This window comes from Podarcis melisellensis, assembly GCF_964234715.1.
Source record: "Podarcis melisellensis genome assembly, chromosome: 2".
In the NCBI taxonomy this organism is placed as follows: domain Eukaryota; kingdom Metazoa; phylum Chordata; class Lepidosauria; order Squamata; family Lacertidae; genus Podarcis; species Podarcis melisellensis.
In genome coordinates, this window is record NC_138529.1 from 31,408,371 (window position 1) to 31,424,963 (window position 16,593).

Consider the following 16,593-nt stretch of genomic DNA (forward strand, 5'->3'; position numbering starts at 1 on the left):
TGAATAGTGTTACCTTAAAGAATGAGGAAAGCTGATGTAAACAAGGCAGGATAGTTACTGCTTGTTGTAGAAAGTCCACTGTGTCATAAAGGCCATTCCTAGACACCCCAAACTCAAAATTAATGTTTCAGAATATAGTCTGCTTACTTAATCTCAGCTGCACATTATAGCAGGTTGAGCTCTTTTAACTTGCCCTTTCCTGCCACGTAGGCACATAGTTCATATCTGTGAACTCATTTCACAGATATAAGAAATATTTAGGAGAAGTGATGACCTCCCCCCCCCCGCAAACTATCATCATGCCATGATATGATTCAGTCATAGAATACTGTGCAAGGTTTTGGTTGTCCTGTCTCAAGGAGGGTATCTATGAGATTGCAGAGGTATAGGGGAAAAACCCAATTTAAAATTATGAGAATGGATAGGAACAAAGCTGAGGTCTTAAGCAATCCTGTTCAGAGTTCCAGCCAGCCATGCCCTTTTCTACAATATTCCATTCCAAAACTTTATGGCAATTGCCTTTACGTAAGCAAGTCATTCAGCGATCCAAGCAAATGGTGGAACATACCATACAAAATATATTTATCCTAATAACACAATCCATTTCAATATCCAGTACTGTATCTTTTACACTAAAGATAAAAATTACAATTAAAAAAAACCCAGACTCCCATTACATAAATGGATCCTATCCATTTATTATTGAATTTAACACTTTGGCAAGAAGAGTTGGCAGATTTCTACTATATGACATTCTTCATCCTCCATTATTCTTAATCCTGTAGGCATTCAGTGCATTCCCTTTTAATAGACAAAACTGCAAACTAGCAAGATCAAATTAAATCATTTCGAGTTCCTTTGCACTCTTGTCTAATCATTCTAATTGTGGCATCTTGTGCTTTTCTGAACCTTGTAAGACTTGTGATGTACAAAAAGCCTGCCTTATTATTGTTTGACTAAATATTGTAGTAGAAGGTTAAAACACAAAAAAGATGGGATGGATTTATTCTCCTCTTAAGCTCGATTCAGTCTCTGACCTTTTCTCTCTGTTTTTAGCTGAGCATTCTTTCTGTTAGTGTTGAAACCACACTTACAGAACATCTTTAAACTTAGGAAATGATAACATACACTTTAGATAAAGAGTTTGGAGGAAGGCTATCTGATTAGCTACTAAAGATAGTATTGTCAATATTTTCTGCTTATGATGTAAATGGGTGAAGATGAATATCTTTAGGAGTGAACAGAATTTAAAGCACTTCATGGTTAGGTTAACAGGAAGGGAGCTTGAGGGTCAAAGAAAGGGAACTCAGCCATGATATAAAAGTCAAGCATTTTGACCTGGGAATGTAATTGATTTTGGCGGAGATGCTGGAAAATAAATATTATTCCCAGATAATAGCTGGAAATCTTGATAAAATTAATTGTCCACTGTTATAGAATGCTGAACTTAGTTCCTTTTTTTTTAATTAACGGTGACCATTTCTCATTTTTTTAATTAAAAAAACATATCTTGTCAGTGTAAATTCTGTCGGAACACACAATGAAGCTCAAAGAAGTACATTTCTTTCTTAAGAGATCTTATATTGCCTAGTTAGTTGATAATCTAGTCCTATCTAAATACTGGGGGTAAGATAATCTTTTGGAGGATGGAAATGTGACATATTTGATTTGTTAGCAAAAATACTAATAGGTTCTGTATCACCCAGTCCATTCCATCTATCCTAACAACAGTGAAACAGCATTTTATAGCACTAGAATTCAGGGTCACTGACTGGCAACAGCTACAAGATAAGGCAGGGAAATGTATTTCTTCATACACATACTCAAGTTATGGAATTCACTGCAACAAAATACTGGAGATGGTTACTCAGTGGCATAGCGTGGGGGGTGCAGGGGGGGCCGGCCGCACCGGGCGCAACATCTGGGGGTTAGGGGGCGCAAATCCACGGGTTAGGGGGCGCAAATCCACTGGTTAGAGGGTGCAAATTACTTGCCTTGCCCCGGGTGCTGACAACCCATGCTACGCCACTGTGGTTACTAGCTAAAATGATTTTTTAAAGCCAGGGTGGATAACTGTGGCCAGGTTTTACTTTCTTTCTTTTTACTCTTAACTTCTACCACTCAGCATGGGTGATTAACAGGGATGACGGGAGTTGTATTTCAGCAACACCTGCAGGGCTATAGGTTCACCATCCCTATTTTAAAGGATTATACACATCTATAGAACATAATGGCTGCTGGCCAAATGCAGCTTTCATGTTCACAGGAGATACTTCTGATACTGGGGACAATGAACAGGTACAGGATTGTGTTTTTCCATCATGAGCTTCCCAGGCATAACTGACTAGTCCTAGTTGAAGACAGAGTGCCAGACTAGATGGAGCTTTGACCACCAATACTATTTTTTTAAAAAAGTAGTTTAAAAGTAGTTTCAGAATTTGGCAATGTGAAGGATAGCCTACTACAGGCTTAATATTTTTTTATTTAGCAAGTAAGTAGACAGCCCAGGAAAGTCCAGATCAAACCAATCTTGTCTCTTTATTATGCTTTCCAGGAAGAGAATTATAATTACATTATTATGAGTAGCAGTAAAAATTGCCATGCTTAGAGTAAGGATGGAAAACCTGTGACCCCCCCGCCCCGCTCCAGATGTTGAAACTGCAACATCCAGCATCCTCAACTGGCTGGGGTTGATGGGAATAGATGTCCATCAAGCTCTAAATGACCACAGGTTCCCCGTCTTTGACTTACGGAGAACTCATGCTCAGTCATCTTTCCTCTCCTGTAGTACTGCATCTTTTCATAGGGCTTAGGCCCCTCTCCCAGCAGCCACATCCTGAGAAGGAGTCAAGCCATGCCCATTTCTTGCGTTGCATGAACAATAACTCAGCAACTGGACTTTTCACAGACTTTTCATATTTTCCCTGGTCAAGTTACAAGGACGGTCCTGCCAACTTGCAGACAGTTCCTCTGACAAAAGATAAGGTACACAAACAAAGCTTACCAGAAACGGTGCACTGATCCATGCAAATGTTGACAAAGAATTTAGGTAGGCTGATTTCTTCAAAACCTGCAGTTCATTCTTCCTTATCTCCAGAACTTTTTCTGCAAAGGATGGTTCCCATGCATAGAGCTTGAGAACCTTTATGCCATTTAGAATTTCATTCATTAGCTTGATGCGGGAGTCTTTGTAGCGCATCTGTTGCACCTAAACAATGTTAAAGAACACCATTAACCAATAGCCATTTGTGTAACAACTTGCACTGGGCTTCCCGTGTCCAGGTCTCCAAGGAATAACCAAACAATATTTTCATAAATTTAGATACTATTAAAATACCACACCCACTTTTCTGTATGGATGGTGTACTTCTACACAATTGTAAATAAGTAGGTATGTTCATTGCAAGATGAATAAGAATTTATTATGGGTTGGGCATGTGAACAATAAAGAAAACCCCACTTTAACTCACTGTATCTGGTCAAGGATGTTGATTCAGTTTAGAGATTAAATGTGGGACTAACATGCTTATATCCCAATTGTTTACTACTAGTAGCCTCATACCATGTGTTGCCTGGGAATTCTAAGAAGCCAAAAAAGCAGTACAGCTTTGACCTTGCTTCAAAATGGCATACAGCTCTATCAAAACGTAGATAAAATCCCGTTTCTTGATCTCAGGAACCAGAATCCCTTTTTCATTGTCTAGGACTGCCATATTACACTGGTACTCACAGCACTTTTATTAAGACAGGAGTACTGGTCTCTACTTTCGTTTTGTTTTAACCCCCCCCCCAAAAAAAAACACCCCCATTAGATACTCTACTCTACCCCATTAGATACTCTTAATGTTTCTCTACCCTGATTCCATTTCAAAGGATCCGAGGCAGGACGTTCTAAGAGAAATTTAGAATTAGAGAACTGCAAATTATTCTTTATGAGCTGTAACTCATGCTTGTTTGAGTTTAGTGGAGAAAGAGAAACATTTGTCAATAAGATCTTATTTGGACTTTTCCTTAGCACTGGCCGTTGGCTGCTTGATATGCAATAATTATAGGATAGGGGAAGGGCCACAGCTCAGTCGCAGAGCATCTGCTTTGCATGCCTAAGGTCCCAGGTTTGATCCCCAGCATCTGCAGGTAGGGCTGGGAGAGATTCCCTGTCTGAAACCCTGGGCACAATCCCAGTTGGCCTAGACAATACTGAGCAAGATGGATCAATGGTCTGACTCATTGTAAGGCAATTTTCTCTCTTCCCAATTTTCGAATATGTTCAAGATGTACTATGTGAAGCTTAGCTCTTGGTCACTAGGACATAGGTTGCATTTTAATCTTTTTGTACTTAGAACAAAGCTGAAACCAGCCTGATATTCTGTGTGTGGTTCTTTTGCAGGCAGACTCATCGTCATAAAGGAGGCAGAAAGAAAAGCCATTAATCACTCACTGAGGCTTTTTTCTGGACTCTTTCCATCACATTTCTGTCCTTGCTGGTGCTAGAGAAACCACTGTCAAGCAGCCAAGGGAAGGAATGTGGTTCCTATTTACTATTTAGGTGACTTTTTAAGGTCGGTGGAGGGGGCAGTGGAGACATGGCAGCCTACAACATCAGACAATTCACCATTAGATGGTGGTGGTTGTATTCCCCCCACCCACAAAAGAAAATGATCTTTCACTGAATTCCTTTCATCGTGTGCTCTTGTTCAACTGACAAGCCACAAAAGAACTGCACCGTGGAAGTATAAGGAGAGTGAGGAAAACAGAAACAACAGCAGCTGTAGAGCTAAAGTTCATGCTCAGCTCTTGGCTTCCTTTGCTCACTGTGTAGGGCATGTTATAATTTCAATAATAATCACAGGGTAGGATGTTAAGCAGTTCACAGAACCAGTGGCGTAGCGTGGGGGGTGCAGGGGGGCCCGTCCGCACCGGGCGCAACATCTGGGGGTTAGGGTTAAATCCACGGGTTAGTGGGCGCAAATTACTTGCCTTGCCCCGGGTGCTGACAACCCACGCTATGCCACTGCACAGAACTGATCCAGATGATATCCGAGATCTGCAGCTCTGTGATTCAAAACTATACTGAGTGGCGGGCACAGTGGACCTCTACTCTATGGGCAATCTCACTAGTCATGCTCCTTCTGAGCAAAGTACAGTGGTACCTTGGGTTACAAACACCTCAGGTAACAAACACTTTGGGTTACAGACTCTGCTAACCTGGAAGTAGTACCTCGGGTTAAGAACTTTACCTCAGGATGAGAACAGAAATCGTGCGGCGGTGGCACAGCAGCAGCAGAAGGCTCCATTAGCTAAAGTAGTACCTCAGGTTAAGAACGTTTTCAGGTTAAGAACAGACCTCCGGAATGAATTAAATTCGTAACCAGAGGTACCACTGTATTGGCAGGAAAAATAAAGCACTGTGGAAAAATTTTCTACTACCCACTGCTCTGGAAAAAAATATGGGAAATATGCAAGAAGAGGTTTTGCAGAATCTGTTCTAGACAGGAAGCAAACGAGAATAAAGTCCAGGGCACAAGATAATCAGGAAAAAACAGACAGGAGAAGGGCTTTGAACAGGCAGCAGCTCAGGTAAAGTTTCACAGTGAAGGCAAGGCAAGTCAGAAATCCCAGGGCAGACAAGCAGGTGCAAAGAAGCCATGCTCTGCACACGGTAGTCAAATTGCTCTAAGATCTAGGTGCTGACTAATCTGCCAGCACCCTCTTTCTGCTTCCTTTTGCAGGGAGCCTCAGCTAGACAATCCAAATTAGTTTGGAATGGATGTACTAGAGTTTACTTACCTGGAGTGCTCGGGTTTTAATAGCTATTACAGCATTAAATGGGATGAGTAAGACCATCACAGCAACTCCTGCCAGCACAGATGGCCCTAATTCCTTCAAAACAATGCAAAACACATCAGTCATTATTCTATTCTCTTCCAATTAATATTTTTTAAAACTGGAATTTATTGTATTTATACCCTCCTAGAAGCTCAAAGTTCCATACATGATCCTCCTCTCATTTTACATTGTCACACAGGAGGCTATGTCCAGCACTCTAACCACTAAAGCACAGAAATGTTTACATGGCTAAAGTTGACTAAATAGATTTTCAACATTAAGTGCAAGAACCTAGAGAAGCTCTGCAAAATCCTTATGGAACTTCTCTTTTTATCTGCACCAAGCAGTCACGTATGCGTACTTGGAAGCTAAGGAAGGAATGGAGGACAGGGGAACATAAAGGGTGGTATTCAACAAAGTTTTACTCAGAACAGACCCACTGAAATTCATGAACACGGCTAAGTTAGCTCTGTTAATTTCAGTAGGTCTACTCTGAGTAAAACCTAATTGACTGTGAATTCAAAATCTTTGGGTATTTATTTATAACCACCACAGGCACTGCTAAAAATGGCTCCTTGGATGCTGTATACTGGCACTCTACATAGAAGCAAGCTGGTAAAAAATAGTGCCATAACCTGCTTCACAAATACACCAGTTTATGTCAGGCACAGCATTATACAGAGGCAAAAGCAGACAAAAAATGAACCTGAGAAGCTTTTTTTTATGTTTATCATTAGAGATCTCTTTTATTGAGCTAAGGGGGAATTGAGGACTGCAATGTTCTACAGCAGCTTTGCAAATAAAAACTGAGATAAATAAAAACCATCCCCTAAACTCATCTCTAGGATCCTTCTCCCATTATACTCCTGCTATGGATCTTTAAATCTAAGGATATTGCAGCTCACCTGAGCTCTGCATCCTCAGTTATTCATCTATTCAGACAGAACATTCTAAAGACAAGAGCTTGGAATTCTGCTGGGAGCAACAGGTTGCCTGCAATATGACTTTCCACAATCCCTTTCCCCCTTCAAGCTGGGTCAGCCTTAAGCTTACTGGCTGCACATTGTGCCAAATCAGAGAGAACAACATAAGTGACTCTGTACCTGCCAGAGAAAGGCTAAAGCTAGGCATATCTGGAGCGGCGCAGACCACACCATGTTTAGGAAAGTAGTCAGATCCATCAATCTTTGGGCATCCACTGACATCAGGTTGACAATTTCTCCAACAGTGGAAGAGCGCTTTGCTGAGTTGGTGATGACTAAAGACTGGAGAGACAATGAGAAAAACTCCCTTATTTAGGCATATTTCCTCATTTTGTAACATCTTGATCCTGCACTTCCACCACCCCAAGAATCAGGTTTGCAGCTTAGAGATGCTGATAGACCCTGGTCTGTCACTGGAGGCTTCCATGCCTTGAAATACCTACCATTAGCTTCAGTTGGTGTTTTATCTGAATACTATTCTGGGCAGATTGCCTGGCCACAGCTATCCATGCTCTGGGAACATCCAGACTGGACTACTGCAATGCATCAGTCCTGGGGCTACCTCCAAAGACTATTCAGAAACTTCAGTTACCCCAGATTACAGCTTGGACTGGCTGGTGGGAACATATCTCGCTAGCTTTGTGGCAACTTCACTGGTGTATTTCCAAGCTCCCACCAGAAAACCTTCCATATTTTTAACACTCTTATTTTTCAGAACAGAAAGAACATCCTCTCTGCCACTTCTCAATAGTACTATATCCCATGCAGTAGAAGCACATATTCTATACAAACCATTCCTCTTATCAAACAAAAACTGTATTTCCAAAGATCCCCATGGGATGCCTGTATCCTTGTTGCGTTTTGGCAGAATACAGGTGAATTAAAACTGCCTGACTTCTTATTACTTCTTTGTTCCTGCAATTTGTTAGTTACTTTTTCCAAGAGCATCACGTCCCAGAGTTCCATAAACCATGGCTCTTGTATTTAAAGATCTCCCAAACTTCGCTATAGTATGTCTTGCAGCCCTCATGTGGTCTCTTTGGGTAAGATCCTGTGCCTCTCCCTCATAAACAAGTAATAAAGCAATTTTTGGATCTAAGGCAATAATTTGGTTAGCAATCAGCTGTGTCTTGCTAAAGACTTTAGTCCAAAAGGAATAAACAATAGGAAAAGATTGCCACATGCATACCTTCCATATTAAGAGTTTTGAATTGAAAGAAAGCTCTTCAGGAAATGTATATTAAAGATCAGTTCATGTTACGACCACCATTATATAGAAGCTACTTTAACAACACTATCTTATGAATGTTCACTAGCAAGTAAGACTTTACTGTGTCCAATGGGTCTTACTTCCTTGTAAGTGAGCTTGGGTCTGCCAGTCTAAGACCCTCCCTCTGGAAGCTGTTCTGCGTAGTGGCTCATCATGTAAGATTTTCCACATGTAAGATTTTTCCACAAAACAAAGATATGTCAAAACTAGGTACTTACAGAGGGTGGGGTGGGCTGGGCTTCCATTGTGCATTGTATTGTTATATTAGCCACTCATTAATAACTAAAGATATAAAATTGTTCCAACCACTACTACACTCATTTGAGTATGCAAATATAAGCAAACTCAAATACAGTCTTGTTTTTTTATATATCCTGTTTATACAAATGACTTGGGGAACTTGCAAAACAGAGGAATAATTAAAATAGTTTGGTATGGAGGAGAAGTATTTGTGAGGATTTCAGAAGCAGCTGTAGCTGGGGTACCAAGAATGCAAACACATGATGCACAAATAGAGCTAAATGTACACAGTATGTCATACACCAAGCATCAAATCCACTTTTTACATGTGTGCAATGGTTAGTGTTACCAGTTGAAGAACTATTCTTTCAAGAATGATTTTCAGCTGCCACAAATTCGTTTAGCTTTTACACAATCGCTTTTAAGCAAATCTGATTAATAAAAAAAGCAAGACAGTATGGCACATCTCTCAGGCTAGTACCATAAAAACTCAGCATGGTGTATCTGGTGTTGAGCAGGTAGCAAAATGTGTTTTTCTGCACAAAAGCAGGCCTGTGTTGGGCAATACCAAGGGCAATTTGGGTTACATTCAAAAATAACAAAACTGTGGCGAACATGGTTAGGGTGGTCCTAATTATCCAGTTACAAACACCAAAAGAATATGGGTTTATATTCATTCTACTTGCTAACATAATATTAGGGAGTCCTTCACAAGCACACCAATTTATACAAAATCCTACATATCCATGTGGATCTTTTCCATCCAGCTGGCACTATGCTGGAAGGAAAGCAATTAATGGGTGGGAAAGACCCACACATTAAACCTCACCCGCATGCCTCTGGTAATCTCACATGCAAAGACTGCAGCCACATCTGAGCTTGCTTCCACATGGCTGAATGTGTGCGTGTGAAGGGAGCCCAAGTCTTTGAAGGAGATGTCAAGTGGGGGGGCGGAGGGGGATAGTTGAATAGTTGCAGGATTGTTCTTGAGATGTCAGCCACCCAAGCAGTGGTTGATGAGAGCCAACTGACAAAAAAGGGCAGAATTAAGTAATGATGCCAGAATTATGGAAATGCAGATAAAAGGACAGTTCTGGACTGGGGGTGGTCAAAGCTGGGCTGAGCGCTAGATTAAAAATCCTTAATTCTTTAAGATTTAATGTTGCAAGTGGCAACAGAAGTATTTATGAATAAACTGCAAATGCCAGAACACTGAGAAGAAACACGGAATGTGTATGTGGAGGATTAGAGACAGTTGATATAAGTCTTTTCCTGCCATTGCATGCAGTGCACAGTCCAGGGCTTGTGCATTTGAATCCTCCCTCTCTTTCACTCCTCATATTCAGTGCATTGCCAAGTCCTATTGGCTCCTCCTTTTTACAACATTAAGAAAATACGGTGCTTTCTTTCTGCACCCTCAAGCAAAATCTCTTGTTCATATTCACTGCCTGTGCTTGCAAAAACATTAGCCTGCTTCTACCTTTCTGTAGATCATCCCGATGATGCCCGTTCTCAGTCTCATCCCAGTAACAAAGCAGTACTGGAAATGCTGGTGAAGGATTATCGTCTGAAGCACGGCAGAGGAAAACATCAAAGCTGCAGTCAGATATCCCCACCATAAGGGAGCACTTTTATTCTTAATGAAGCCAATTAACAGACTGTTTAAAGAGCAGACGAAACAAGGGGAAGAAACAATGAGATTAGTGGGGCAAAGCACAACACACTACTGATTCTTACCCACAGCGAAGTAGCAGCACCAATAATTCAAACCATTCTTCTGGGCACATGCCTAGAAGGCATAAGACCACCTCAAACATCTTATTAATTGTTTTATCCACTTCATTTTTTCTACAGCAATCCAATTAAAAAAATCTAAAATAAAAAATATTGTGGAAAATAGGGGAGGGGCGGGCAGACACCTGTATGTTGTTGTGTTGTGTGTTGGTCAAATGGCATACCTGGAATTCACTGTGCCAGCATAGTGTGTAGAGGGGCTGAAAAGCAAGTTACAGCTACATAGTACATGCAAGGCACGGTAAAATGAGGCCAGCTGTATCATGAGGCAAAATGAAGCAACTGCCTCGAGTGGTGATGGGAAAATTGTGCCTTCTCACAAAGCTCTCTGCTAGTCTGCCACAAAGATAGTCTGGCCACTTTCCTGTCTTCTATACTGTTTTTTTAGCATCACCCCCTGCCCTCTTCTTCTGCACAGCCACTACCTGGAGATGCTGAGGATTAAACCTGGGACCGTCTACATGCAAAGCATATTTCACTGGGCTACAGCCCTCCCCTATCATGAAGACAGATGCAGATCCTGCCTCAGGTAGCACAATGTCTTGTGCCGGTCCTGACTGGAAAGCATGTACACATGTAATCTTTGCATCTGCCAATCAACACACATAGATGAACTTTTGTGTGTTGCAGTTCAAAATGGGATTCTTTACCATGTAGACATGCAAGTGTGAACTGGAAAAAAATGGTGCATGGAGGAGATACTACACCATTTAGTCATGTTAGCGATATGTCTAAATGAAAGCCTTCCTTGTTTCCCACTCAGTGTTCTTATGCAAAACTAGTAACACATGAAAACCCATTATGTATTTCCTCATAGACAGCCTTTCCCTATCAGACTGCCATTCTCCCCTGCGATTCCCTGCATCTGCTATGCAGATAGGCAAAGACTCAGCACAGGATAAAATAGGTGTCCTGCGACATGCAGGGAATGGAGTGCAGTAAATGGGAAAACCCCAAAAGCTTGCAGAAAGCATTAAACACCCTTAAAACTATTACCTTTTCTCTAGCTATTCACTAATGCAAGGTTTCCCAAAGTAGGGTTTCCAGCTATTTTTGGGCTACCATTTCCATCATCCCTGACCACTGGTTCTGTTAGCTAGGGATGATGGGAGTCGTAGTTCAAAAAAAAGCTGGAGACCCAAATTTCGGAAACACTGTGCTAATGGATCATGTGAAATGTATTTGAATGCGGAACTCACCCTAGCAACTTGGGGTTGACGAAAGACAACAGATCTTGAATTAATTTAAAGAAGGAGCCGATTAAGAAGTATGGGCCAAAGGTCCTGAGTAAGGCTTTGAGAAAAGATGGTTCTTTCTGCTTTGTGTTACTACTTATCAGGATTTCTGTTTCCTCAAGGCCATCACCAACATGGTTCTCTATTTGGTTCGAGCTTTTTGTATAGGATATATCTTTTTTCCTAGGGGAACAAAAAGACATTGTTAAAGTCAGCTGAAAAAGTGGAGGGTTTGTTAGGAATGTTGACTCTCTTAAATAATAGCAGCCTTTGGGCCTCAAATGTCTTGCTTCTGTGAGAACTGCTAAGATATGTTTGTAGGCTATGGGCCCCACATTTTAGTAGCCAAGAGCAGGGAGCAGTTTCCCCCATGAAAAAAAGGGACCTCCGTTTAAAGTACTGTCTGTGTTAAAATCGGTACTTTATTTAATAACTATTGTCAGAGACTGCCTCCAGGTCCCAGCTCACAGAAGACCAACGCTAGCCAGCGGAACTGTACAAAGTCTTTATTGAAGTTTAGTTCCCATTTTCAAACCCTAGCGTGCATCTCTACGTCTAGACCCTAGACCAGCGAAGCCTCATCTGAGTCTCCGCCCCCTGTACACCAGTTCAACACTCTAGCCTTACTCCACCTTCTGCGTTTCTCCTTCCGCCTCTGGGTCCTACTACCCCCCTGGGTGCCTTCCTTCCTGGACGCTTCGGATGCGGACCCCTCGGACTCCTCCCCCTCTCTTCGGCGGGCTTTGGGACCCGGCTCCCTCTCCGGGCTGCTTATGGCGCCACCCTCTTGTACATTTGAACTTGGCGCGCGCGCGCTGCCCCTGACCTTCCTTTTGACCGTTTCCTCGCTCTCTGATGCAGGCGTGGCTAACCCTGACTCCTGTCCTTCCGCTGACGGAGAGCTGCCTGCTCCCGATGCCTGGGGCTCCTCCCCCCTACTGCTCTCCGGTGGGGAAGCTGGTCCCGATTTCCAGCTGCTGCTCTCTGAGCCCTCTCTGGCCCCTCCCTCCTGGGGTGTTCCCCTTGGCAACCCCCTTGCTCTGATCACGGGAGCCCCTTTCTGTGAATCCTCTGATTCGCTGGAGAGACTTAGAGACCTCGGACGGCTATCATCGCTGACTTCTCCCTCGGATTCCTCTCCCTCGGTCTCTAATTCCTCCCTTCCCTGTCCCTCTGCTCCTGAACCCCTGACATCCATGTTAAAGCTGCATATTTAAATTATAGTGACATAAGGCAGCACATTTGGAACCTGATTCACAAATTAAGTCGTATGAGATATTACTACTGCAGTCCCCCTGCTTGGTGTATTCAGGGGCAGAAACTTCCACATCAACCTATCAGATCAATTGATTTGAGTGAAGACTGGCCAGTTCATGGAGGAATGATTAAGATTAAATTAATTTAGTTTACTTAAATAAAAAGCTGTAGTCTAAAGCTTTGGCTGAGACAAATACAGCCTTCGGCATCTGATAATTTCCCTTTCCTGTTCAGCAAAATGATGGTGATGGTGGTGGTGATGATGCCATACTTGCTTTGGAAAGCAGCCACATTTCAAACATCAACATTTTTTTGGTTTTATGGTCTTTCAAGAAATAAAACTAATGGGTGATAGCTTTACTCAGAAGAGACCAATTGAAATCAATTCACACAAGTAATTTAGGTCCATTGATTTCAATAGGTCTCATTTGAGGTTGGATAAAACCTACTAAATTATTTTGTTTAGTATTTTATGAATCAAAAAGCCCTGTTACCACTACAGCTATGGTTTTGCCATGGATCTTCCAGTATTTTTACCTCAATTATTTTATGTCTAACAGCCTATAACTTTATAACAGTTTTGACTATCCTTTCACTGATTTTGCACCCAACCAAACCGCTATTCCAGTGACATTTCAAGACAAGGGCACAAATTAATGGAAGTCAGGTATTTGCCCAAACACATGAAAGCTCAAAGTGTGGGGAAGGGGTGCATGCGCCAGTCCCACACCACACATCTCTCAGTCCCGCCCTTCCTCCTGTTGAATAGGGAAAGGCCCACAGGGACTTCTGTTCCTGTTTACTTGAACGCAAATTGAACCCCTTCATGTGATTGGGGAAACTGATCCTTAACTTAGCTTAACTCACGACAAAACATCAACAGTGACCTGATCTTCTCTCTACCCCCCTGGTATGCTCACATAAAGAGAGAGCTGGTATAGGGGTGATTTCAAACAAATGATCCACTATGTACACAGCATGCATTCTGAGGTGGAAGGAACTGTACTGTGTGTCTTATCAGGTATGCATGTGTTGGCTCTTGAGCCATACACAGCTGAGTGATTCAGCGTTACCAGTTATCTCTCTGGATAAGATAAAACCTCAGACACTCTGCTATTTACAGATATAGAGAGCATTTATCCTCAGTGTTCTTATTTTATTAATGTTCTGCCTTCTGCTTTGCCTACAGGCAAGTTTAAGAACATTTCACATAATGAAGGTATTTGTTCCTGTGGGATCAGAGAGACAAAACTTGTGGGTCATTTTAATCTATATATGACAATTTGTATAATAAGCCCAGAAAGAAGCTGATTGTACCTTTACCCGGAAGACCCACTGAAATAAGGCTATCTCTTGTTTAAATTCTTCTTCTTCTTACATTACTGCAAATGTAGCTAAATTCTTCCTATCTAAAATATAAATTAAGAGCCAGATGGTAAAGCAGGAACTCCCTTTTGGCCCCTCTGTGAATATCAGTATTTTTATTATAGTTATCCTGTTTGCACCCCCTTTTATTGGTCTGTAACCATAACAGATAAGTCATCATCACTCTGCTAAGAAGTGTTTGCAGTATGTGACCTAGTTTAGATTTAAAACAGAAAGTAGCTTTCTGCATTTTAACACTAGCAGCCTCATACCAGGCATGGCTCAGAATTTCTAAGAAACAAAATCAACACAGTTTTGAAATCAATGGTAAAAAACAGTGCAGTTTTGAAAGGTTCAGTCGTCCATCTTCATTGTATCAAAAAACAGGCAAAAAGCTGCACCTTGATCTCAGGAACCACATGCAAAAATAAGTTATGATATCTTAAGAGGTGTCCAATTCACAGTGAACAAACAACTTTCCAAAATATAGAGGCTGAATCAGAGAGGGCAAGAGTTACAATTTCAATTGAAATCCAAAGAATGATATGGAAGCATGACAAGGCATAAAGGTAAAGGTAAAGGTACCCCTGCCCGTACGGGCCAGTCATGTCCGACTCTAGGGTTGTGCGCTCATCTCACTTAAGAGGCCGGGAGCCAGCGCTGTCCGGAGACACTTCTGGGTCACGTGGCCAGCGTGACAAAGCTGCTCTGGCGAGCCAGCACCAGCGCAGCACACGGAAACGCCGTTTACCTTCCCGCTATAAAGCGGTACCTGTTTATCTACTTGCACTTAGGGGTGCTTTCGAACTGCTAGGTGAGCAGGAGCTGGGACCGAATGACGGGAGCTCACCCCGCCGCGGGGATTCGAACCGCCGACCATACGATCGGCAAGTCCTAGGCACTGAGGTTTTACCCACAGCGCCACCCGCGTCCCATATGACAAGGCATACACACATGTAAATGAGAATACAGAACTACTTTGCAGTGTGCCAGATGGTTAGTATGGAATTAGGTGTCACTGAGAGATGCTCAGCTAACATGCTTCGGTCTGTACCATCTGTTTCTTCTTGGTTCAATGGAAGGCTACACTAAAATAACTTTTTTGGCTCCTATGAACAGACCAGATCATTGAAACTTTCTGATGGAAAATGATGTGTACACTGACAATTCCTGCTCTCTCTCTCTCTCTCTCTCTCTCTCTCTCTCTCTCTCTCTTTTGCATTGCTCTTTATTATACAAGTGAAACTCGAAAAATTAGAATATTGTGGAAAAGTTCATTTATTTCAGTAATGTCACCTGCCTACACTGCCAAAAGTATCAAAACCTGGTTCAATGCCCATGGGATTACTGTGCTTGATTGGCCAGCAAGCCTGCCTGACCTGAACCCCATAGAGAATCTATGGAGCATTGCCAAAAGAAAGATGAGAGACATGAGACCGAGCAATGTAGAAGAGCTGAAGGCTGCTATTGAAGCTTCCTGGTCTTCCATAACACCTCAGCAGTGCCATAAGCTGATAGCATCCATGCCACACCGCACTGAGGCAGTAATTGATGCAAAAGGGGCCCAAACCAAGTCCTGAGTACATGTGCATGCTTCTACTTCTCAGAGGTCCAATATTGCTCTATTTGCAGTCCTTGTTTCGCTGATTTCATTTAATATTCTAATTTTCTGAGATTGTTAATTTGGGTTTTCATCAGCTGTATGCCATAAACATCACAATTATAACAAATAAAGGCTTGACATATCTCGCTTTGCATTTCATGAGTCTATCTCATATATTAGTTTCACCTTTTAAGTTGCATTACTGAAATAAATGAACTTTTCCACAATATTCTAATTTTCTGAGTTTCACCTGTATGTATGTCCAGTTCTTATGCATTTAGCTTCAGTAATTTAATTCTCTTTTTAATGCATTAGACGGATAATCTTAACGCAAACCCTAACCCTCTCCAAAAAGCCACATGAACATGGTGGTGGGTATTCCACAACCATTCCATGCAAGTATGGGTTTGTTCTGAGAATCTCAGCTTTCCAAAGGGATCCCACACAACCCAGAGCCAGTGAGATATGTCTTCTGAGAAAGAGACATGGAACACCTTGTGGGGAACAGCAGCACAACTGAGGAGCTGGAAGAACCCACATTAGGCCCAAGGCAGCCTGATAACCCTTCCGACCGCATCCCAAGCCGCATCTTCATCCCCAGTTCTCCATCGTCACTACCTGGGTCTCAAGAGCAAAAGCAGCAGCAGAGCCAATGGGAAATCTGGAGCTGGCACAGGAATGAACAAAGGTAAACTCCAGAAAAGGGAGACAATCACCCAGCAGAGGAAGAGGAAGAGGAAGAGGAAGAGGAAGAGGAAGAGGAAGAGGAAGAGGGAGGAAGCTGGCAACAAGGATATTGACCTGTTTTTAGGAGGTAATTTAATTATTGTTTGATTTTATACTAATGTTACTGTATATATCTGATGTTAGCCGCCCTGAGCCCGACTTCGGCCAGGGAGGGCAGGATATAAATAAAAGTTGTTGTTGTCATCTATATCATCATCATCATCATCATCATCCCTTCCAGTTCTCCTCTAATCTCTTGCTGGGTCAACAGCTCCCTATGGTCCAGCTCATTTG

The 16,593-nt window shown here is 42.1% G+C and overlaps 1 protein-coding gene across 1 annotated transcript in view; it reads right to left on the minus strand.

Annotated features, from left to right (window-relative positions):
- ABCC3 (ATP binding cassette subfamily C member 3) overlaps positions 1 to 16,593 on the minus strand; it is a 72,056-nt gene that overhangs the window by 21,905 nt on the left and 33,558 nt on the right. Inside the window, exons 8-12 of the mRNA XM_081899539.1 lie at positions 11,313 to 11,531; positions 9,800 to 9,977; positions 6,930 to 7,091; positions 5,788 to 5,880; positions 3,005 to 3,208 (exon numbers count right to left, since the gene is read on the minus strand). Of these exons, the coding sequence (XP_081755665.1) occupies positions 3,005 to 3,208; positions 5,788 to 5,880; positions 6,930 to 7,091; positions 9,800 to 9,977; positions 11,313 to 11,531 (856 nt within the window). The remainder of the gene's footprint in view (positions 1 to 3,004; positions 3,209 to 5,787; positions 5,881 to 6,929; positions 7,092 to 9,799; positions 9,978 to 11,312; positions 11,532 to 16,593) is intronic.